Raw genomic sequence first — 24920 nt, 5'->3', positions numbered from 1 at the left:
TTTTCAACAAATGACGGCTCTCGTTGGGCAGTACCAACAACTACTTCAGACTCCTCCCCAACCTCCTCCAGAAGCTCCACAATCTGTCCAAGAAAGGACAAACAGGGGAGAGTCATCACGCCATGATGAGGATCGAACTCATCACTCCACCAGACAAGTCCATCACCCCACAGTGAGGCATGCATAGACAGAGCCTCACCGCCGTCAAAGGTCGCGGTCTCGCTCTGCACAAAGGCGCCGAGCTCACGAGGAACGAGCACCACCAATGAAGTCACGGCCTCGTCGTAGGAGTTCGAAAAGTCAGTCCGGCTCCGCGGCAAGCTAATCGGTGAGAAGAGTCAGGCCCCTGGACCATAGAGCTGATCCGATGCTACAGAGAATGGAGGAGATGGACCACCGAATAGAGGAACTGGCAAGGGACCAGAGCCGGCCCGCCTCCAGGGCGTTTTCAAGTAAAACGCCGTTCACCGACGACGTCATGGGTGCTCCAGCACCCAGGGGATTCAAAATGCCAACCGTCCCGCAGTATGACGGGACTACTGACCCCGTGACCACTTGGAGACATTCAGAACAATGATGCTCCTCCACGGTGCCTCCGATGGTTTCCTTTGTAGAGCATTCCCGACGACACTGACTGGTGCTGCACGAGACTGGTACTCAATGATCAAATCGAACTCCATCAGCAACTTCGATGACTTCGGGGAGGATCTGGTCCGCCACTTCATGAGCAGCCGCAGGCCAAGGAAAACAACAGCATCCTTGATGGCCTTGCGGCAGGAGGATAATGAACCTCTGAAAGCCTTTGTCAGCCGCTTCAATAGAGGGGCACTCCAAGTGCCAAATCTAGATCCCTCAGCCGCTACAAACGCGCTCCTCGCGGGCGCCAGATCCAACGATTTCCGGAGCTCAGTAGCTCGCCAAAACCCGCACTCACTGGCAGACCTCATGGCCGGGGCAGAGGAGTATATAACGGTGGAAGAAACACTGGCAGCCCTTAATTCAAATCGGAGGATAACCTCTGAAGAGAAAAATCCCCCCAAGCAGCGCAGGGAGGATAAACCTCCCAGAAGAGAGAAGTCTCCACCTCCGCAAAGAAGAGAAGGGAACTTCACACCTCTCAACACCTCCAGAAAACATATATTGGCTGCGATCAGCGAAGATGAATTCGTGAAGTGGCCTGCTAGAATGATCTCCAAAGGAAACAGGAGAGATCCATCGAAATATTGTCGGTTCCATAAGGACCACGGTCACGACACGGATGAGTGTTGGCAGCTCAAAGAGGAGATTGAGCAGCTGATCGGCCGGGGTTATTTGAAAAAGTATATCCGAACTGATGGCCGCAAGCAAGAGCGCAGGGAAAAGAGCCCCCGAGGCCGCAGCCCTTGAAGATCGCAGCCGCCCCCTGCTCGGAACAAAACTCCTCAGCCGCCCAGCACGCAGCCAGAGGCGCCTCGATCTCAGCCTAGGGGTGTCATTGGTACAATCATGGGTGGACCTGCCGCTGGAGGCACGTCCTCCGCTGCCCGCAAAGCGTATGCACGACGGATCAACACCGTGCACACGACCAGCAAGAAGACACGAACAGAGAATGAGATCTCCTTCTCAGATGCAGATTTGGACAACCTCATACTGCCTCACGACGATGCACTGGTTGTAACCATGCTCGTCGCCAACTGGGAAGTAAAGAAAATTCTCATTGACAACGGGAGTTCGGCGGATATCTTGTACTATCACGCCTTTCAGAAGATGATGATAGGAGACGACCGCCTGAAGCCGGCAAGCTCAGACCTGTTTGGCTTCTCCGGAGAGGTGGTGAAAGTAGAGGGGCAGATTGAGCTCAGTTCTTGTCGGAGAGCCACCCTGCCAAGCATTTGCCATGGTCAACTTCCTGGTAGTAAGGGCCACTTCTGTCTATAATGTTATCCTCGGACGGCCTAGCCAGAACCTGGTCCGTGCAGTAGCTTCGGCCTACCACCAGAAGATGAAGTTCATAACGCCCAGTGGCGTGGGGGAAGTTCGAGGAGATCAACCTCAATCCAGGGAGTGCTATGCGATGGCACTGAAGGGCAAAAATGCAGTGGAATCACTACCAATCGAACTATTCGATGTAAGGAACGAACTCAGCGGGACTCAACCCACTGAAGACCTCATCTCCATTCCGCTGTGCCCAGAAGACAAGAGAAAGTTGCTCTGATCGGCTCCTCTCTCAGTAGCAGCATTCAGCACCAGCTCACCGAGTTTCTCCAAGACAATGCAGATGTCTTTGCATGGGTTCCCGCTGATATGCCCGGCATTGATCCAGAGATCAGTACGCACAGGCTTGGTGTTGATTCAACGTGTAGACCGGTTAAGCAGAAGAAGAGACATTTCGCTTTTGAAAGGCGACAGGAGATAAAAGAAGAAGTGGAGAGGCTTCTGAAGGCTGACTTCATTCACGAGATTCGATATCTAGACTGGCTGGCAAATGTAGTCCTAGTCAAGAAGACAAATGGAAAATGGAGGACCTGCGTCGACTTCACCGATCTAAATAAGGCCTGTCCTAAGGACAGCTATCCGCTCCCAAAGATCGATCAACTTATCGACGCCACTGCGGGTCACGAATTGTTGAGCTTCATGGACGCCTTCTCCGGATACAACCAGATCAGGATGTACGAATCAGATATACCAAAGACCTCCTTCGTCACAGATCAAGGGACTTATTGCTACCGTGTTATGCCCTTCGGCCTCAAAAACGCCGGAGCTACCTACCAAAGGCTGGTGAACCGACTCTTTCAGCACCAGATCGGCCGTAACATGGAAGTCTATGTGGACGATATGCTGGTCAAAAGTCGCAGTACGCAGGATCATGTATCTGATCTCAGAGAAACATTTCAGGTCCTGAAAAAGCACAGCATGAAACTTAACCCTACCAAGTGCACTTCCGGGGTCAGCTCAGGAAAATTTTTGGGTTTCATGGTAAGCCAACAAGGGATAGAAGCAAATCTAGAAAAGATCAAGGCTGTGATGGAGCTCACTGCTCCAAAAACTATCAGAGAAGTCCAGCGGCTCACTGGAATGATAGCCGCACTGGGGCGCTTTATCTCCAAGTCCGCGGAGAGGTGCCTGCCTTTCTTTAGTGCGGTCAAAGGACTCAAGACTGCGCCCTGGACGGAGGAATGCCAAACCGCATTTGAGGAGTTGAAGAGGTACCTGTCCTCCCCACCACTACTAACAAAGCCGGAGCCGGGCGAGGAGCTATTTCTGTATCTCTCCATTAGCTCCACGGCTCTGCCAGCTGTCCTCGTCCGCGAAGAGCATCGACAGCAAAAGCCTATCTATTATGTTAGCAAGGTTCTTCACGACGCAGAAATAAGGTACCAGCGGGTCGAGAAATTGGCTTACGCGCTGGTAATGGCGGCCAGGAAGCTAAGGCCTTACTTTCAAGCCCACACCATAAAAGTCTTGACTGATCAGCCACTCCGGCAAGTACTCCATCGACCAGATATCTCCGGACGACTTGTGAAATGGGCCGTGGAGCTAAGCGAGTTCGATATTCAGTACGCTCCTAGGCCAGCCATCAAGGCTCAAGTACTCGCAGACTTCGTGGCTGAGTGCACCATCCCCCAGCAGTTCGTCGATTCTGAAGCTGTGCAGCTCCCAGTTGCGGAGGAAGCAGCTCCTGCAGAATGTATAGCAGAGGGATCTGAAATAGAAACCATCCATCCGTCAGCCGAGCAGGGCTCCGCGACCAGCGCACTAATTTGGGAAGTACATGTCGATGCGTCTTCAAACAAAAGTGGTTGTGGAGCTGGCCTTATCCTCACCGGACCTGATGACTTCACTGCGGATTATGCCTTAAGGTTTGGATTCCGCACATCCAACAATGAGGCAGAATATGAGGCTCTCCTAGCAGGGATGAGCCTTGCAATCCAAACCGGCGCCCAGGACTTAAAAGCATACTGTGACTCTCAGCTGGTTGCAAACCAGATTCAGGGGGTCTACGAAGCTCGAGACGAGCGTATGATCAAGTACGTCTCCAAGGTCCGCCAACTCGCCAGCAAGTTTGAAAGTTTCGAGGTTATCAGGGTACCCAGAACAGAAAATGCCAAGGCAGATGTACTGTCAAAACTGGCTGCCTCTGGATATACCACCCTTGGGAGCATACGCATGGAGTTCCTACCAAGATCCAGCATCGAAAGTAAAGCCGCGGAAACAATGCAGGTAGAAAATGTGCCGTGCTGGATGGACGAGATCATCAGTTATCTGCGCAACGGCAAACTCCCCGAAGATAAAAAGGAAGCCCGCAAGGTGACACAAAGAGCCGCCCGATTCTCCCTCAGCAGTGACATCTTGTACAAGAGATCCTATACTCTCCCATATCTGAAGTGCCTTAGGCCGGGCGATGCAGCATATACACTCCAGGAGACGCATGAAGGAATTTGTGGAGAACATCTGGGGGGCAAAGCCCTGGTGATAAAAGTGCTGCTCAGAGGACTGTATTGGCCTACCATAAGGCAGGATGCACTGAGTTTGGTTAAAAGGTGTGAGAGGTGTCAGAATTTCTCTCCCACCATCCACCAGCCCACCGTAGCAGTGGTTCCAATTATCAGTGCACTCCCCTTCGCAGTATGGGGGATGGACATCTTAGGCCCTTTCCCACCGGCCTCTGGAAAGCGCATGTTTGTGGTAGTGGCGATCGACTATTTCACTAAGTGGGTGGAGGCAGAACCTCTAGCCCAAATCACAGAGCAAAATGTGCAGAACTTCTTCTGGAAATCAGTAGTCTGCCGATTTGGGATTCCCCGTGCCTTGATAACGGACAACGGCAAACAGTTCGACTACCGTAACTTCCGGAAGTTCTGCTCTGACCTAAAGATCGAACAGAGGTTCACTTCAGTAGCTCACCCCCAGACCAATGGGCAAACGGAAGTTACTAATAGAATCCTGCTTCAGGGGATAAAGAAAAGACTGGACGACAAAGCGGGCCGCTGGGCAGACATGCTTTATCACGTTCTATGGGCATACCGCACCACTCCTCGCACGCCAACTGGTGAATCGCCATTCAACCTCTCCTTTGGAACAGAGGCTGTGATCCCGGTCGATATAGGCACTCCGTCTCCTAGAATCACCAGCTTCAACGAGCAGCTTAACAGTGACGGGCTCCGCTCCAATCTCGACCTATTAGAGGAGATCCGGGAAGAATCTCGAATCCGAGTCGCCGCCTACAAACAGAAAGTATCCAACTATCATGACTCCAAGATACGCCCCAGGGAATTTCGGACAGGAGATTTAGTCCTGAGGAGGGCAGCAGTATCTCAACCAACTAAAGTCGGGAAACTCTCCCCGACTTGGGAGGGGCCATATCGAGTAAAAGAAATCATCCGCCCCGGGAGCTACAAGCTAGAGACGCTGGAGGAGCACTTGTTACTCCACGCATGGAACTCCAAAAACCTTAGAAGATATTATCAGTAGACACACCACCCGGCTTAATAGGTGATTTTGTAAATTATGTTTATAATAATATGAATAAATCATTCTTTTTGCAGATTCAAATTTTCCTCTTAGCACTGGAAACCCAGTTCACAAAACTAGGGTACTCACTGGAAACCCAGTTCACAAAACTCGGGTACTCTCTGGAAACCCAGTTCACAAAACTTGGGTACTCACTAGAAACCCAGTTCACAAAACTTGGGTACTCACTGGAAATCCAGTTCACAAAACTTGGGTACTCACTAGAAACCTAGTTCACAACACTTGGGTACTCTCTGGAAACCCAGTTCACAAAACTTGGGTACTCACTGGAAACCCAGTTCACAAAACTTGGGTACTCTCTGGAAACCCAGTTCACAAAACTTGGGTACTCACTGGAAACCCAGTTCACAAAACCTGGGTACTCACTGGAAACCCAGTTCACAAAACTTGGGTACTCTGGAAACCCAGTTAATAAAACTCGGATGCTATCAAACGTCTACAACCCCAGGTTATTAAAACTAGGGGGCAAGCCGGGCAAGTCATTCAACTAAAGCTTATCAGAGAGACAGGAGAAACAGATATGGATAAATAGAATTCCATTCATCAAAATGTAGGGCCTCGAGGACCATTACAGGGTTAGCCTTGAAGGCCGTCAAAAAGAAAAACAACAAAACAAATAAGAGATCATAAGGTCTCAAAGACCAGCACAGAAAGAAAGAAATACTAAGAGGCATCGGGGATGGTGGCGGTGTCAACGGCGGCATCAGCAGCAGTATTGGCGGGGGCCTCTGGCTCCTCGTCAACAATTGTGGGCCTGGAAGGTAGAGACAGATTGGCCATCACTAAGTTCGGATTGCACGCCTGGAGTTCTTGGAGGCAGTCATAATACCCAAGACTATAAGCCTCACTCGACAGGCTGAATAGTTCGGCTTCTTTCGCCTCGACGGCTCCCTTTACTGCCGTTTCCTGCCTCTCTTTGGCTCTCCTTCTCTGGGCATCCATGGCTTCGGCAGCCTTATCCAGCTTCTGCTTTTCGGAGGCCAGATCCTCCGCCAGTAGCTTCTTCTCGGCCTCTACCCGTCCGATGCTCGTCTGAAGCTCCTTGACCTCAGTGGCCAGTTTCCGTTCACCTCTTCAGATTTGGTGATGGCATCGGAGAACTTCTTGCTCTTCTCCTTAAGATCTTTGTAGTACACACCAATCTGCAGGCAGAGACAAGCATCAGTATAGGAAGAAAACAAAAGACGGACAGAGAGTGAACGAATTTATCACCTGATAGAGTGAAGAGAACACCGCCTCTTCGCCAGTAGCCGGCGGCTCGTGGATAACTTGTTGCTTATCCTTTGCAAGGAGACACTTGCTTACGATCTCAGCCGTGACTCGACTCTCGCCCAGTCCGGTGTCATCCTTCTGAACGGCCCAATTGGGCCGGAAAACATTGTCACTCGACCTCACAGGAGGACGGGCTCCAACCCCAGTTCCAGTGGATGTGCCACCAGATTTAGAAGAACCACCTCCCTGAGCGAAGGGGCCCACTAGCTTCACCGTGGTTTTTGCCTTCTGAGCCGGGCGTGGCGCAGTGTCTCGTGAGGGGGCCGGGCTCGCCAACTCAGACGCCTTCCTCTTTTGGCGCTCTTGAAGTGCCTGTTGAACTCCTTCCTGCGCCCTGGGCTGGGCTCCTTGCCTTATCTTCTCGACCGTTGATTGTGTCTTCATTTCTGCAAGTAAGGAAGGAGTCAGAAGCACATAAACAAAAAGCAGCAGATTTTGAGACAAGTCTAGCTACATACGTGCCGGAGTCGCGGTACTTATACCAAGTCCGACGAAAATATCTTCACTTGAAAAATCCGAACAGTGAATAAGGCCTGTTCGTTCAACCCCCTTCCGCATCAAAGCGAATGTTCTCGCATCTTCACCCTCAGGAAGCGGTTTGCGACTCAGTCCGGTGGTATCCGGAGTGTCCCACACTAAAGGGACCGGCCAGGCCTCAGTGGCTTCCTTATCCTCGACGTAGAAGAACCTATTCTTCCACGTATGTATTGACGAGGGGATGCCAGTAATTATTTTCAAATCAGGGCGCTGGCTAATATAAATCCAGCCCCCCTCCTTGTGTCTCTTCAGATGTGCACAAGCACGGAATAGCGGCAAGGTCACGCTCCTCTCTAGCCGGCCGTGCACAAGGTACAAAAACCCAGTCAGTAACCTCCATGAGTTCGGAGCAACCTGGGCTGGGGCCAGTCCGTAGTATCGGAGCACCGCTGTAAAGAACGGGTGCAAAGGAAATCGAAGTCCTGCTCTCAACAACTCCTCATAGATACAGAGGTCCTGACTCTCATTACAGGCCCTATCTCCTTCTATAGCCGCCCTCAGCTCGAATCTGAGGGGCACACAATATTTATCTCTAATGTCCCCCAGCATGGACTCGGTGAGGTGATTTTCCTCGACTAGAGCCCGCATGTTGTACTTAGGGTTGGCCTCCATCCGTGCTCTAGCGATGACCTCTACAGCCCGGCCAGGGAGAAACGTTGTCGACGCTTCAGCAAAGTCACTACCCCCACTCCCCCCTACTCGGTGGAGACTATCAGTCGGGAGTGGGGTGGCGTTCAGGTCTAATATCACTTCGTCCCTGTCCCCGCCATCATCGCTGTCTATAATATCTACTCTACTGGCCGGACTAGCCATTACAGGCTTCTGAAGCGGTCTAAGTTCTGAGCTACTACTGGAACTGGAAGACTCAGAACTGGACTCGACACTCGAACTACTATCAGACATGTAGTAAAAAGAAAGGCTGAGAAAAATACCAGGGAGGGTAGAGAGCTCCTAAGGATCCACGCGCAAACTCCAAACACGAACTGCGAAGACTGAACTCGCAGAGGAGAAAAAGGAGAAAAGAGGGAGCGAAGATAAAAAGTAAAAAGTGAAGAATGAGAGGTAAAAAACCTCCTTTTATAACTTTTCAAAGGCGGTGGGGCATTAATGCGATGCACGCATCTCGAGGGCGCTCAAAGGACGCCACGTGTCCCTTATTTATGACGGACACCTCCCACAAAAAAAAAAACTGATTGAGCACGCGCGTACGAATACGCGTACCTCCGCCACCAAAGCACTCCGGACTGAATCTCCGCCCTCCGGACTGGATATAACTAACGCGTTTCTACAAAACGATAAAAATCAGTCCGGCCCAAGCCGGACTGGATATAACGCATTCGCTAAACGACAAAAGCCAGTCCGGCCTAGACCGGACTGGCGAATTCCGGACTCATCTCCAGCCGGACAGGCTCGACTCCGGACTGGCGACTTCCGGACTCATCTCCAGCCGGACAGGCTCAACTCCGGACTCGACTTCCGGACTCACCTCCAGCCGGACTCTGGACTGGATTTCCGGACACATTTCCAGCCGGACTCCGAACTGGATTTCTGGACTCATTTCTAGCCGGACTCCGGACTGGATTCCCGGAATCGCTTCCAGCCGGACTCCGGACTGGATTTCCGGACTCGCTTCCAGCCGGACTCCGGACTGGATTCCCGGACTCGCTTCCAGCCGGACTCCGGACTGGATTTCCGGACTCACCTCCAGCCGAACTCCGGACTGGATTTTCGGACTCATTTCCAGCCGGACTCCGGACTGGACCTCCCGACTGAACTCTTCGATTCACTTCCATACGGTGCCCGCCCGTCCAGATAATCCATCAACCGCACTTTCCCAAGTCACTCAAGGACTTGGAAAACTGGGGGGCAACTGATGGGGTGTAAAAATTCCAGCCTCTCAGAGGCCGCCACCTGTCCTGGAGTAGGTGAACTCCAGCCTCTCACAGGCCGCCACCTGTCCTGGAGTAGGTGAACTCCAGCCTCTCACAGGCCGCCACCTGTCCTGGAGTAGGTGAACTCCAGCCTCTCACAGGCCGCCACCTGTCTTGGAGTAGGTGAACTCCAGCCTCTCACAGGCCGCCACCTGTCCTCGCACAGGTCATCTCACATCACCACGATTTCCCCTATAAATAGGGGTTCAAAGCTCAAACCAATGGGTAATTCGAAAAACCCTCTCCACCCCAAAACTCTCAGACTCTCCCCTTCACTCCTGCTCATACTGACTTGAGTGTCGAAGGGCCTGTCCGGAGTAAAACCCGGGTTGGTCTTCTGACCTCACTTGCCTTGTGCAGGACTCAGCCCTCGTAGCAGGACTCAGCCACTTCATCTCACCTCACTCCGGTTCCTCAGGATTCAGCTCCTTTGGTCATCCAGCTCCGCTCTTACGTCACTGTCGTACCTGTTACCGATTTTCGGTCTAACACCAATCAATTTTTTTTTCAAATGAAGATCAAGGAAGGTGATACATACAGAAAATATAATAAAATCAAACTCTCATTAAGTAGAATTTTAGAATAAAATTGGATTAAAACAAGTAGTGGCTTTGAAAGGAATACGGAGTAATCGAGTTGATGGAATTAATTCTATTAACAGGGGTGTATTTGTCAGGACAAAAGTTTTCAAAAAATTCTTCCACTTTGCTTTATCTGCAAAACAGTCTACGATTTACTTTGGTCACAGAATTATGGAATGACCAGACTTGCAAATTCATTCAAATGGATTACTCTATTTGCAAATCCTCAAACTAGAGTAGGGGGTCAACTGATCCACTTCGGATCGGATCCACCTATGCCTTAGTCCAAATCCATTTCAGTCACGATCCATTTCAAATCGGACCGTCCATCGGAATGTCCTAGTAGGTCCTACTTACACAACAAAAAATCTCAGCTTTTTTCATTTAAAATGAACTCCAAAACTTCCTCAATTCATAAAAGAATTAGTCACTATATGTAATAGGGAAAATTACATATACACCCCCTGTGGTTTGGCCATTTTCTGCTTTAAACCCTGTAGTTTGGAAGTTACCAACGACGCCCTCTCAACTTTCTGACATTTTTAAGTAGACCCCCTCCGTTGACGGTCCATTAGTTTAACCTGATGGAACGACTAAAACTAACCGTGGTTAATATTTTGAGGACAAAAATGCCCTTTATCACTGGTTTTAAGCCATTTGCAAAGGGATTAGAGCTACGCCATTTCCCACCGCCGTCGTCGCCGCCACGTCCGGCCACCACCACCGCCTCCGCCGCCACGTTCAGCCACCGCCGCCGTAGCCATCTCTGGCCACCGCCGTCACCTCCACCACAGACAATGAAACCCCACCCCATAGCTACATCAAACCCACATTTCAAGGAAAAAAAACATTGATAAAAACAAAACAAAAATCCCTAAAATATTAGGGTTTATGTGCAAATCATGATATTGATGTGAATAAAGACAAATAAAACTCCTAAATTGAGGGTTTACGTTGATAAATAAACAAGGGTTTGAATCAAACCCTAATAACCCAAATTTCAGTTGGGGATGATGAGGGCAAAATAGTCATTTCCCCCTTTCCGTCCACTCCGTCACGTTAAAAAAACCCATGGAAAGTTGACGGGGTGTCGTTGGTAACTTCCAAACCACAGGGTTTAAAGCGGAAAATGGCCAAACCACAGAGGGTGTATATGTAATTTTCCCTATATAATCACAACCAATGATTTTGATGAAGAATAAGATTTTATTGTTGAAAAGAACTCTAATGTTCAAGGGTGCGTACAATAAAACTTTCTAGTAACTAATCCTTGTTGAGGGTGAGTGGCAAGTTTACAGGAAGAAAAACTGATTGACGAAAGGACGTGACAATGATGACTGGAAAAGGAGGGAAGTGGAAAGTCATAAGCTAAGCAATATTTACTTTATTTTTTATGAAAAATACCCCTCCTTTAAGACTTAATATAAGGAATATGTTGAGGGTATTTTAGTAAAAGGACTTCGTATTGTGACTATCATCGGATATTTTTGCCATGTGTTGATCACGATCCGAAATTTTTCGGATGTTACAAAGAGGATCCAAAATATGTCCATGCATACTTCTAGTGTGCCTAGATCCTGTCAATTAAGGTTCGGATTCGGACCATCCGTCGGACCGTCTGAATCCATTGACAGATCTAAACTAGAGGACTTTTTTTGCAAATAAAACAAAGTTGAAGACTGCTTTTGGCAAAAAAAAAAAAAAAAACCCTTATTTTTTTATTTAAAAATGAGGAGGGTTTTCATACCTTTTTTTTTTGTTTTTTTGATAAGTAATTTGGGGTTAGGCAGACCCCAACCAGAATATATAAAAGAAAAAGGAGATTACAACCGAAGATAGGATTTTCCCGAAAAATCCTACGAGAGAATTATAGAAAGATCAAGAGGAATGAGATTAAGAGGGATCGGGTTCCCTTTACAAAAACAATTACTTTTTGAGAGGTAATTAGCAGCTCTGTTACCCTCTCTCCAAATATGAGAAAATTTCCAAGATTCCAATCTATTGAGAACGATGAGAAGGTTCTCTAATGCTGGGATTTTTTTCCAAGGGCAAGGCCATTCTTTTCTAATTATATTCACTGCCTGGAGGGAATCTGATTCAATCCATAGCTTTGGGATGGCGGCTTTGTCAAGCAACTAGACTCCTTGAATGATTGCATCTAATTCAAGCTCTGAAATAGGCCTACGATCGACATTAATGGAAAACATAGAACGGCCATCTCCACAGATGTCTCTGAGAATGCCTCCGAGGGAAGCGGAATCATTGGACAGCGAGGCATCAGTGTTAAGCTTGAGTTCGTTGGGCTGCGAGTGTTAATCGAGTTGAAGGAATTAATTCTATTAACAGGGGTGTATTTGCCAGGACAAAACTTTTCAAAAAAGTCTTCCACTTTGCTTTATCTGCAAAACAGTCTACGATTTACTTTGGTCACAAAATTATGGAATGACCAGATTTGCAAATTCATTCAAATGGATTACTCTATTTGCAAATCCTCAAACTAGAGTGGGGGGTCAACTGATCCACTTCGGATCTGATCCACCTATGCCTTAGTCCAAATCCATTTCAGTCACGATCCATTTCAAATCGGACCGTCCATCGGAATGTCCTAGTAGGTCCTACTTACACAACAAAAAATCTCAGCATTTTTCATTTAAAATGAACTCCAAAACTTCCTCAATTCATAAAAGAATTAGTCACTATATGTAATAGGGAAAATTACATATACACCCGCTGTGGTTTGGCCATTTTCTGCTTCAAACCCTGTGGTTTGGAAGTTCCCAACGACACCCCCTCAACTTTCTGACATTTTTAAGTAGGCCCCCTCCGTTGACGGTCCTTTAGTTTAACCTGATGGAATGACTAAAACTAACCGTGGTTAATATTTTGAGGACAAAAATACCCTTTATCACTGGTTTTAAGCCATTTGCAAAGGGATTATGGTTACACCATTTCTCACCGCCGCCACGTCCGGCCACCACCACCGCCTCCGCCTCCACGTTCGGCCACCGCCGCTGTCGCCATCTCCGGCCACCGCCGTCACCTCCACCACAGACAATGAAACCCCACCCCATGGCTACATCAAACCCACATTTCATGAAAAAAAAAAAACATTGATAAAAACAAAACAAAAATCCCTAAAATATTAGGGTTTATGTGCAAATCATGATAATGATGTCAATGAAGACAAATAAAACTCCTAAATCGAGGGTTTATGGTGATAAATAAACAAGGGTTTGAATCAAACCCTAATAACCCAAATTTCAGTTAGGGAGCAAAACAGTCATTTGCCCCTTTCCGTCCACTCCGTCACGTTAAAAAAACCCACAGAAAGTTGACGGGGTGTCGTTGGTAACGTCCAAACAATAGGGTTTAAAGCGGAAAATGGCCAAACCACAGAGGGTGTATATGTAATTTTCCCTATATAATAACAACCCATGATTTTGATGAAGAATAAGATTTTATTGTTGAAAAGAACTCTAATGTTCATGGGTGCGTACAATAAAACTTTCTAGTAACTAATTCTTGTTGAGGGTGAGTGGCAAGTTTACAGGAAGAAAAACCGATTGACGAAAGGAAGTGACAATGATGACTGGAAAAGGAGGAAAGTGGAAAGTCATAAGCTAAGCAATATTTACTTTATTTTTTATGAAAAACACCCCTCCTTTGAGACTTAATATAAGGAATATTTATAGGGTATTTTAGTAAAAGGACTTCGGATTATGACTATCATCGGATTTTTTTGCCATGTCTTGATCACGATTCAAAAATTTTGAGATATTACGAAGAGGATCCAAAATATGTCCATAGATACTTCTAGTGTGCCTAGATCCTATCTATTAAGGTTCGGATTCGGACCATCCCTCGGACCGTCTGAATCTATTGACAGCTCTAAACTAGAGGACTTCTTTTGCAAATAAAGCAAAGTAGAAGACTGCTATTGGCAAAAAAAAAGAAAAAAAAAAAACCCTTATTTTTTTATTTAAAAATGAGGGAGGGTTTTCGTACCTTGCCCCTTATAAAAACGGATCAATTTCAGACTGTAAACATAGGGAGACAAAAATGGAAGCTTTAGCTGTTTATGGAGGAAGCCCCAACATTTCATCTCATCTTCATAGTGGAAGACTAGAAAGGAATACTAGGTTATCCTGCCCCCAAAAGCTTATCCTAAGCACAAAATACCTTTCATCATTCCACCCATCTTCCCTCCTCTCTTGTTCTCCTCTTCTTAACCATGTTAAAATTCGAACCAAGAAGAGCAAAACCCACATCTTCCTTCCCCACTTGGTTGCTTCCATGGTTAGACATTTCTCCTAATTCAACTATTTTCTTTGTTTTATAAACCAGAAAAATAAGACTGTTTAAATTTTTCTCTACTTTCCTCTTGACTTGTGTTTCAGGAAGATGTTGAAGAGACATACATTATGGTAAAACCTGATGGGGTTCAGAGAGGGCTGGTACTTTCTTTCTCCCTCTAATTTCTGTTTAATATCTGTAACATTTAGGCCCTGTTTGGATTGCAAGAAAAAAAAATTCTGATGAAAATTTTTCTGGGAAAGTTTTTTCTTGGGAATTTTTTTGTGTGCACAATTTAGAGAGAAATAATATGGTTATGGTTAATTTAGTGGGATATCATCATAACTTGAAGGTCTATGAATAAATATTTTATAGGCTTTGTTCCTACTTCATACTATCCTTTTTTTTTTTTTTTTGGTATGTAAGAAAAGTAGGAAATTTCAGAAATAATTTTGCTTTCCAAACTTTTCCAATAAATTCCTGCAATCCAATCAAGGCCTTAGTAAAAACCCAAAAAAAAAAAAAAAAAAAAAAAATTTATGGGGTTTTGTGATCTTTTATAAATCTTATGTACTTGGGTTGGATTGGTTTAGGTTGGAGAGATAATTTCTCGTTTTGAGAAGAAAGGATTTTTACTGAAGGGTTTGAAGCTGTTCCAATGTCCCAAGGAATTGGCAGAGGTTTGGCTCCAAAATCCTGTTTCTATTCATCTGATTTATCTGACTAGTTATAATCAAAATAACTCCTTTCAGAAAAAAAAAAGAGAGAGAGAAAAAAAGTCATTTCTGTGTTTATTTGATGTATGGCCCAATGTTTTGATGTTTATTTGGTGATCTTAGGAGCATTACAAAGATCTTAAGGCCAAATCTTTCTTTCCTAAGCTGATTAATTACATCACCTCGGGCCCAGTTGTGTGTATGGTAAGATTCTTGTCATCTATTGAATTCACAAAATGATAAATTTATAGAACTGTTTAATTTTCCCTTTTCTGATATCCATTTTGTTGGCAAGGAAGGCTTGGGAGGGTGTTGGTGTTGTGGCATCGGCACGCAAGCTTATAGGTGCTACAAATCCTCTTCAAGCTGAACCGGGTACCATACGAGGAGATCTTGCAGTTCAAACAGGAAGGTTAGAACTTGAACATTTTTTCCTTCCTATCTATTCATTTAATATTTAATTGAGATGGGTTGTAAGCATATTTCATAAGTTCTTGGATTGCTATGATGAACTGTTCTGCAGAAATGTTGTTCATGGTAGTGATAGCCCCGAGAATGGCATGCGTGAAATAGGTGAGATCTACAACACTAATATCCCTACAATATGGAATATTATTATTTCCCCATGTTTCTTGCTTTTCAATTAAATATTTTTAATTTCCTCAATATGGATGTTGCACATAATATTTTACGTAGAATTAGTTCATTTTGCTCATCATTCACATCATGTGGTGCATGCACTTCTAAACATATCTTGACCAAGCTTGGAAGGATCTGCAGTTAAACCAGTTGCATATTTGCATTTTAGGCTTAAAAAAGTATAAATCTTGTAATTGGAGGTGTGTTTAAACTTTAAACATCATTGACTATGAGGATGAGAAAGTAGTAAAGTCAAATTGAAAAGATGTCTAGAACATTTATTCAACAACCAACCATACATATCCAGAATTCATCGACATTATTGTTTATGTGGCGATCAAAATTAATCAGAATTGTCAATTTGATACGAAGGTCAGTTATTCAACAACCACCACTACATATCCAGGATTTATAGAAAATTATTGTTTATGTGGCAACAAAAATTAATCAGAATTTTCAATTTGATATGAAGGGTAGTCCTTGTTGATCCAATAGTCCTCGTGATTCAACAAGCACAAGGAGAATAAGTAACTGTATTTGATTTCTTATAGAGGAGATGAAAAGAACCCAACCACCCTACCTTTTTGTTAAACCTCGAACTCGCATTTGTTTAGAGTTTTCATTCTAAACCTACACTTGGTTAACCTTGGTTCTGTCCTTGTTAACATGGAACCATGGTTAAACTTTGTTTGTTCCATGTTGTCCTTCAATTAAAGCTTATCATTTGTTCCCTTTTCCTATAGCTTCTACATTAAAAGAGCACTTATTTTGTAAAAGAGCACATTAAAAGAGCACTTTTTTTCTTAAGCTTCTTTTCCTTTTCAATTCTGTTCTTCTTGCACTTGCCACCCATATATATTTTGCTCTCTCTGAATCAATGGCAAAAGAAAATCTCTCTCATCCCTCTCCAACCATTTGATCCAGTATTTTAAAATGTCAACGTATGCCAAAAACCATCCGAGGCAAATCCTAATAGACTTGGCACTTCACAGCCGAGTCAAGCAAGTCATGATTTGTGATAGAAACACATGAAAAACACAAAAGAATAATGTAGAAAATAAGGATTAGGGGAACGATAATCTATGGAAACTAGGTAATAGAAAAACAAATTAGATTTTACCAACACAATGGAATGAATTACATCATGGTGGTCCACCCTCAGTATGTATCACTTGTGAAATGGATAGATCCTGTAGATCTTCTCGAACTACCCTCATTTGTCAACTCTATACTCAAGCTCCTCCTAAAAAAATACTTATTGGGCCACACTTCTACCTTGTTTGCTTGTTTGGATCCATTAATCCAAGCAACCGTAAGACTGGCCAAATGGCATTGAGATCACCTTCATCAGATGATCCTGGCCCCTTGATCCACAAGCATCATGTAGGCTTCTACTAAGAACAATAAAACATTGATTTTTTGGATTCCTTTATCTGACACATGTGATGTCCATTCAGGATGGGAAGAAGACCATGCGTGTCGTCTCGTGATGCTGTGCATGATCAATCGTCTCAATCCTACATACGCCCCCTTGTAAGACCTATAAATTGCCTTTAAAAAGAATTAGGGTTTTAGTATTTATGTAAGATATAAATAGCTCACATAATAGCATTTAGGTAAGATATAAATTGTCCCATCATTAAAAAAACAGTAAGTCCTAGTCTATTCGGCACAACGCGACCAAGTGCTCGGTTTATGTGGTCATAACTCAGGAGAGTCAAAGGAATTTTGGAATTAAAAGAAATAAAATTAAAATAATAATAATAATTAAGCAACTCTAACACTCCTCTGATTTGGTTCTCCAATCAGAGGGTAACATGAAGTGTTCTATCAAATATTTTGAAAGAGAAATGTCAAAATTGGCCAATAACCTCTTGCTTAGCTTTTAAATGCAATAGGAAATGGAGAAAATGGGCTTTATAACCCAGAATTGTGAATTATGTCACATCCAAAGACACCTGTGAAACACACATGGCGTATCATAGTATATCAAGCCAATTTGCATTATGTTTTCCGATGAAAATATAGTTATAGGATCTAATGGAGTGTATGGCAGTCTGGTATCATGCATCTCTTGCAAAAATCTGATATTTAGGACAATATGTCTTGGTAAAAATATGGCAATACATGTTTGCAACCTATTATATTTCCATTCCACCTAGGATTTCTTTCCAATTTGTAATTTGATATGGACCTAACCATCCAAGTACTTGTTAACTTTTTTTTCTTCCTGAATGGCACCAAGTACTTGATACCTCCTCAAAGTCCTCATGTTTATACTCTAATTGTTATCACTGCCTTTATACTTGACTAATGGTTTCCAGTTGCCAAAAGGTCCAGGTAAGAGGAGTTTCCACTTCTTGGCTAGGGCTTTTATTACATACTTGGAATCTCTTTTAAGTGCTTTAATTAAAATTGTCGAGGAGCTTCTTTCCTAACTCCTTGATGCCCTTCATACAAGCTTTTGTTTCCACATCCTAGCTTTTTTCACTTACGTAACTAGAGGCTACAATAGTTACTGCAAGAATTGAACCCCTAGCTAAATTGGAAGTTGCTTCATGTTGTGAATGTGAGGTCACATGTTCATTCCCAGCCAAAGTTTTAAATTTCAGTTTTGGTTTCAGTTTCAGTTGACATGAAAACTGAAACGTTTTGGTTTTGATTGGAAATTTTGGTCGAAATCTTGTAAAATCACGAAAACATATGGAAATTATAGAATTTTAAGATGAAATTTCAGGAAATGCTAGAATAAGCATAGATACACACTTAGAAACCATCACATAAGCAAGACAATCATCCATAATGGTTTAACAACATCAAACACCTAGTAACATGCATTGTTGAGCATGTTTGATAATTCAATACATACCACATTTCACATGTAATTCATATAAATATTTATGCATAATTTGTACACCACAATTCACATGCAATTCATATAAGTATTATTATATAATACGTACTGATATAGTATACCACTAATACACTTATGGTTTGGGTTTCGTTATGCATTTCAACGAGGATGGAAACGGAAACATTTTGGTTATTTATTGTCAGTTTTTGTGGAGATCTAAAACAATGGTCCCAGTTTACCTATAAAAAAGAAAAGAAACAAACCACTCATCATTGATAACTCATCGTGGCTAACTTGAAATAATAGATTCAACATTGATAGGCTTGATTGTACACTTCTTATAATTCTTATGTCTTTTGGTTAGTATTTTAAATGCATAATAGGTGCTGAAGTGGGACGTGTTGAAACGTACCATTCAACTGCATTCTTTTAAATGCTATGAGCAAAATTGTCTATGATAGGGATTTCTTATAAGGTTTGTTGACTTGGGTTGGGTAGTAACTAATAGTTTAATTGCCTTTCATTGATTGGGCATGACATGCGATTATACGGAGGTAAGAAAAATGCTTTCCTTAAGACCTGGAATGATAGTGATATTCTGTAGAAAGCAATGATAAACGTTTATATGTTTTAACTTTTGTATCCTATAGTAGTGGACTTCTTCAATGGGTACTACCCTTTACATTCTAGCATCTTTATCAGCAATAATCAGGAAATTATTTATGGTATGAGATGGCTACGTTGGGTGGCGACAGTGGGTATGGTTTACAAAAAAGAAAAAAGAAAAAAAAGGAACCAAATCAGAATAAGAAGGGTATGAGTATGACATTCTATATTTTTGGAATATGCTAGGATACTTCTTACTTATGTAGGTTTTAGAAATAATGTGCAAAGTTTGGTTTTTCTTCCTCAATTACAAATTCAAATTTTTTTGTCCCAAATTCTCAATACACCATCAAAACATTGGGGTTACATAGTTGCAAGAGAATATTTACATGAGTATCCACACTTGCTGTACCTGTATTATTGCATTATATGATGTATTAAATATGTTATACATTAATTGATTTAACTTTTTTCTTCTCAAGTCTAGTATTGTAATATTCTATTGTGTGGTTGTATTAGAAGGTAATTCCCATGCCACTCCTTTTTTACAGCTCTGTGGTTCAAAGAAGGTGAATTGTGTCAATGGAAACAAGCTCAAGCATCTTGGCTTAGAGAGTGAGCTTAACCAAGTGCTCAATGATCAAAAAAGCAATTTGGAAGACCTCTTAAGCAAATTTTTCCAAGGTAAAATTATTCTTTACGTTGTGGTTTCGAACAAAACAGTAAAGTGAGATGAAAGTATTTTTCAGAGGCCTTTCAATCACTCTGTGAAGGCATCGTGCATTATTTAAGAGAAGCTATTCAAAATTCTATAACTTCATGTCAATTTTGTGTTTTGCTTCACTCCAATTTAAGGCCATGTTTGGAAATCACAGTAATAGACGCCAAACTCTGGAACACTTGATGTCACCACTGACAGTCTGACACATTAAAAATTGTTTCTTGGAGACTGACAATAGTTAGTAGAGAGCTGCTAGGAAGACAGCCCCATTTCAGAGAGGTCCCTAGCTGCCCTCCATGTTTTTTCATGACATAAATACACTTTTTTTTTAAATGACATACCCTTAATTTATTACACATGGAATCATTAGGGATGAGACAATCCTAAAACAAGCTTGTCTCCATATCATTTCCATAGTTACTAAACTAACAAATTTAGCCGACCCCAACTAGTTTGGGACAAAGGCTTTGTTGAGTTGAGTTGAGTTGAGACTAAACTAACAAATTTATATACAAAATTTCGAAAATGTGGTTGATATTGGCACCCTTAAAATTTCTGGGCAGCAGATGTATACATGTAGGGTGGTCATTCAAAAGATCTTTTTGAAGATCAATCATACATTCCAAATAAGAAAGCACTTGTTCAGAAAAAAAAAAAAAATTACAGTAAAACTCTAGAATACCTAGATGAACTACATCCTGCAGAAATCCAGAGCAACACGTGGAAAAAATCATAGATACCAAAAATGTGAACAACCATACAGAAAAAGAAAGTGCAAAAAAATCCTAGGTTGCACAAGTCGTCCTCTTCACACGAACTGCAACCCGTAGACCTGCACTCACGTCCACACCATGAACTAAAACAGCCAGCCGCGAAATGCCTCTCTGTGAAAGTCCCTAGCAAATCCCATATATGTCTGCACATTTCTAGACGTCTCTCAAAGTCTTGAACAAGTGCTCTACTATTTTGGAATCTTCTATATTCCTAGCTCCAAGAATGGTTTGAGCTTCTTTTAGTCATATAAAAGTGGATCAAGTGACACCTATTGTCATCCTGTGACAATCCACTACCTCATTTCATCATCATCTCCATCGCGCCTTTTTTGTTGATTTTTCCATCGTGGTGCTCGATTCTCCAATTGAGTCATTGATTGATTTGAACACTGAGCATCAAATCTACGTAACCAGGTTCACTCCTATCATAGGCCACCAATCAATTGTTAGGATGGGGCACCCTCCCAACCTTACTCTTTTCCATGTGTACAATAGGGACCATGTGCCAACAATGCTTATCACTCCAAGATGAGACATGCGAATTACATTTACTGCGCACAGCATTTTCACTCCCAAGATCACTAGTAGTCATCCATCAAAATTGTCGTGAGTTCGATGATACACATCCATCCTTCAATCCTTCAACCTTTACCTTCACGCCTTTTGAGCACCCTAGTGATTTTAGCCTCCGAATGTATAACTTATACCAACATAGTGTCCTTTGCAAGTTAAATACCTAATTGCTTGGCCTCTTCCTTTGACACGAAGTTATCAGTCACACCTACGTCCACTAAGGCTCTTGTAGTCTTCCTATTGATCTACACATCCACTTACTAATTTCTGACAAGTCAAGTGTCTATGTTCTAAAAATATTGATAAATCAATTTCTTCTTGATATCGTCCCATATTTCAATCCTGCATAGCTCTCATTTTATGTTATCCTATGCTGCCTCTAGATAACATCGTCAAGAGGTAATGGTGATTGTACACACCCTGTCTTCCTCATCATCAACCCTTAATAGCCTTAAAATATTGTTGTCTTTGCCATAGGAAGTTCTTCAAATCCTTAACATCTCTAACATCCTCGTAACATTCAACAGCCCGTTTATTTTCCTAACAGTCCATAACAAGGACATAACACAGCCAACTTGAAGAGGGGTTTAAGGATCTATGGTAGATCTATTCAATAAAGGCTTAGATGAAGAGATGGGAGTAGATCTAAGTCAACATACCTTTTCTTTCTTTCTTTCTTTCTTCTTCTTATTCCGTTCGTCAATTTGGACAGATCGACTGCAGGCTGTAGAAAAAATAAACAGAAAAAATACATTCACCATTATGGTGAATTTGTGCTACTTAATTTACTTTAATATAGGATAGATTCTATATTGGTTATGTTTCCCTTCCAAAATTGGAGAAATTCTTTTTACTCACTATCATAAGGAGGTTAGCCGACCCCAATTATCAAGGCTTAGTTGAGTTGAGTATTATAGGAGTTATGGGGAGTTTTGAAAGAGTTTTGTTTTTTTTTGTTTTGAAACTTATTGAATGAAAAGAAGAGTTAGTGAAGAATGTGTTCTTTCCTAAGTTGTATATTTCGTTCCGCTTCGGCTGAAACGGGCTGAAATTTCAGTTTCGGTCTGGAAACCGGAACAAAATCCGGTCGGAATTTGTTTCGTTCCGGATTTTGTTCCGTTTCGGTCCTTTTCAGCCCATTTCGGCCGAAATTGTCTGCAAAGGTAGAAATTTTTTTTTAAAATTACGGGAATGCCATTATAGCTGATGAGACTGTTTTTGGACCATTCTACCCTAATTTTATGACTGTTTATGACCGTTTTATAGTCGTTGGAAGGGTATTTTCCATCTTTTCGCATCCACAAGCATTCACGCCACTGTATATACCCCATTAACCATTGTTTTTCCACTCTTCTCTTTCACCCTTCTCTTACAAACTTCATTTACAAACTTTCCCACCAACTAAGATCTACTCTAATCTTCTATTAAACTCTTCAAGCTTCTCTAATTTTCTAACAATTTCTGATTTTTTTGGCATTTTTTTTCATATTTTTAACTATTTAAGAAAAATCCCTCTGGAAAGCAGAACGAAAAGTTCCAACCAAAACACGGAATGAAATAGCAGAAACACCGAAGCGTTCTATTCCGGTCTCGCCAAAACGAAACGGCGAACGAAACGGATTTTACAAGTTAGGTTCTTTCACTTGATTCTTGGAGTTTCTTCCGAGAATGTGGGTTGGCTTCCAAGCCCCACGATTATTTTTCGTATTCCTTTACTTGGATGTCTGCCATTCTTACGTCACTGTCACCCTCGCTTCTCAAATTCCACTCTCTCTCTCTCTCTCTCTCTCTCTCTCTCTCTCTCTCTCTCTCTCAAACATAAAATTCCAAGGTTTTTATCTAGGTTGCCAAAGTTGCCCTAAATGTTTCTTTTAATGTTGCTATGACTTTCGATAAATTCCATGGATTTTAAGTTGTATAAGTCTTTTCTTTTACATTTTCTTTTTTGTTTTGGCATTTTTTCGGGAACTTTTCTAAGGTATAAGAGTATGGTTAAAGTGAAGACTCTTTACCATGAACTTAAAAAAATGAAAACTCTATTTTTCATAGTGTAATAAGCCTCTTCAATGGTTTAAGAATGCAAGCTTTCATCCACTGCTTTTTTTTCTTTAATTTTAATATTTTGTCTTGTTGTGGGTATTTTGTTATTTTACATGAGGCTTTGGTATTTTCCTCATTCTTTATGTAGTACAAGCATGGTTTTAAATTTCAACCGAAGACCGAAACCGAAATTTCCTGAAATCCCATTTTTCGCTAAATACCAAATTTCGACCTAAATTTCGGTCCGAAATTTCGTTTTTGGGACCTTTTTTTTTTTTTAAATTGTGACAAAATTTCGGAATTTCAGTCCAAAATTTCGAAATTAATTAAATACTCTTTTTAATTTCTTACCAAATTTCGACCGAAATTTCGGTTTTCCTAGGGACCAAAACCGGTATTTTAAACCATGAGTACACGTACTTTGCTTATTTTCCATGATATATGGGTATGTTCGTCTTTTTATGAGATACGGATATTTTTGTCATTTTTCAGAAGATTGGATTATTTTTGTGAAGTAAACTTTGTTTTACCTCATTATGGATAACCATTATTTAAGAACCTGATTTTGACATGAAAAAGAAAAATGATGGAATTTCACCTAGGGGGGGGCAAAAAATGAAAAAAATAAAAACTCCTTAAAAAGGCAAAATCCCAGAACACCCCTAGTATAAAATTCAGGACAATTTATCCATGACAACAGCCAATCTGGGACTCGGCCTTATTTAAGGTTAGATTATCCTGTAATCAAGCAGCCCCATTGGGTCTTTCTCGAGCTATTATTCTATAATAACTGAATGAGAATTTAGTCACTTCATCAACAATGCAGAGAATTATGACTCACTCTAGTTATTGATATTCTTAAAATGCAAAACAAAACAAAGCCGAAGTGACTGTTGTCCATCAGGACCACAATGTAGGGTTTATTTTATCCTTGGATAGGCTTGCTATGTTCTTACCCCAATGGGTAGGGACATAATACAAGCAGGATAACCAATCCCAAGGGTTTAGTTAATGTAAAATTGTCCAGTCATGATCCCCAGAACAGTTTATCCTATTGAAGTACAAAGGATTAAACCCCACCATCTCTAATTAACAGCTTAAGCTTCTGGACTAATTGGTTGTTTCACATGGTACCAGAGCTCACACATGTACTGGGTTCAATACCCAACAGTTCCTTCTTGTGAAAAATCGACATGTATGGCTAACCCAAAAGAGAACCCCCCGACTACACACATGCACGCACGCACGCATACACGACACACACACGCAAAAGAAGTGAAACGGCCAATCTGCTCCACATCAACAGAGATGGAAGATTGAAAGAGAGAAACAGAGAGCTGCAAAAACCTTTTTCCTCTACTCATAACATTTGTTAATCTTTCATCACCATAGGCCCCATGTAGTTACCTTTCCTCTGGCATACAAGACACCTCTCATCTCATTATTATAAATTTTTATCCACTCTAGTCTTGCATATCTCACACGATCATCAATGCTTGTTGCCTATGGAACGTTCTCAATCTATCTCTCTATAATATACTAAGCAGCTTTCTTTCCATTATCATTCGCTTTCTTTGCAAGAAAAAATGTTATGCCTTTTCTTTATGCCTCATGTTTTGTTTTGATAGGATGGGGCTTAACACTTTAGACCAAAGCATAGCATGGGTGGGGGCCACCATTTTACACTTGCTCTGGTGGGCGCACTCATTCCACTTGTTTTCCCTTATTAATTTAACTTTATTATGTTCGTGTTAACCACCCTTTGATGCCTCTGATGAAATCTAAGTGGGGGTTGGATTTTACATTCTAAAATGGTAAAGACTTGACTTAAGATCTTCAACACATTACATCTTCAAGCTTCTTCCATCTTCAT

The 24920-nt window shown here is 42.4% G+C and overlaps 2 protein-coding genes across 3 annotated transcripts; both read left to right on the top strand.

The window, feature by feature from the left end:
* The first annotated feature begins 3003 nt into the window (after window positions 1–3003).
* Window positions 3004–5451, top strand: LOC143861550 (uncharacterized). Its single transcript, XM_077372461.1, has 3 exons — window positions 3004–3330; window positions 3610–4512; window positions 4933–5451. Exons 1-3 carry the CDS (start codon window positions 3004–3006, stop codon window positions 5449–5451), a joined length of 1749 nt encoding a protein of 582 aa, XP_077228576.1.
* An 8402-nt stretch (window positions 5452–13853) lies between these two features.
* On the top strand, window positions 13854–24913 carry LOC143861910 (nucleoside diphosphate kinase 2, chloroplastic-like). Of its 2 annotated transcripts, XR_013240069.1 has the most exons (8): window positions 13854–14128; window positions 14230–14286; window positions 14719–14805; window positions 14965–15045; window positions 15141–15253; window positions 15365–15414; window positions 19492–19624; window positions 24676–24913. XR_013240069.1 is itself a non-coding variant. In XM_077372881.1 (7 exons), exons 1-7 carry the CDS (start codon window positions 13892–13894, stop codon window positions 19557–19559), a joined length of 693 nt encoding a protein of 230 aa, XP_077228996.1. In that variant the 5' UTR covers window positions 13854–13891; the 3' UTR covers window positions 19560–19766. The 2 variants fall into 2 exon arrangements, 1 of the variants encoding a protein (XP_077228996.1); XM_077372881.1 differs by lacking the exon at window positions 24676–24913 and having other exon boundaries at window positions 19492–19766.
* The last annotated feature ends 7 nt before the right edge of the window (window positions 24914–24920 follow it).

The sequence above is a fragment of the Tasmannia lanceolata genome, unplaced genomic scaffold (assembly GCF_043159265.1).
Source record: "Tasmannia lanceolata isolate RefF3 unplaced genomic scaffold, GAP_Taslan_0.1 ptg000037l, whole genome shotgun sequence".
Classification (NCBI taxonomy): Eukaryota; Viridiplantae; Streptophyta; class Magnoliopsida; order Canellales; family Winteraceae; genus Tasmannia; species Tasmannia lanceolata.
The sequence above is the reverse complement of the archived record's forward strand: the minus strand, read 5'-3'. Positions and strand labels throughout refer to the sequence as shown.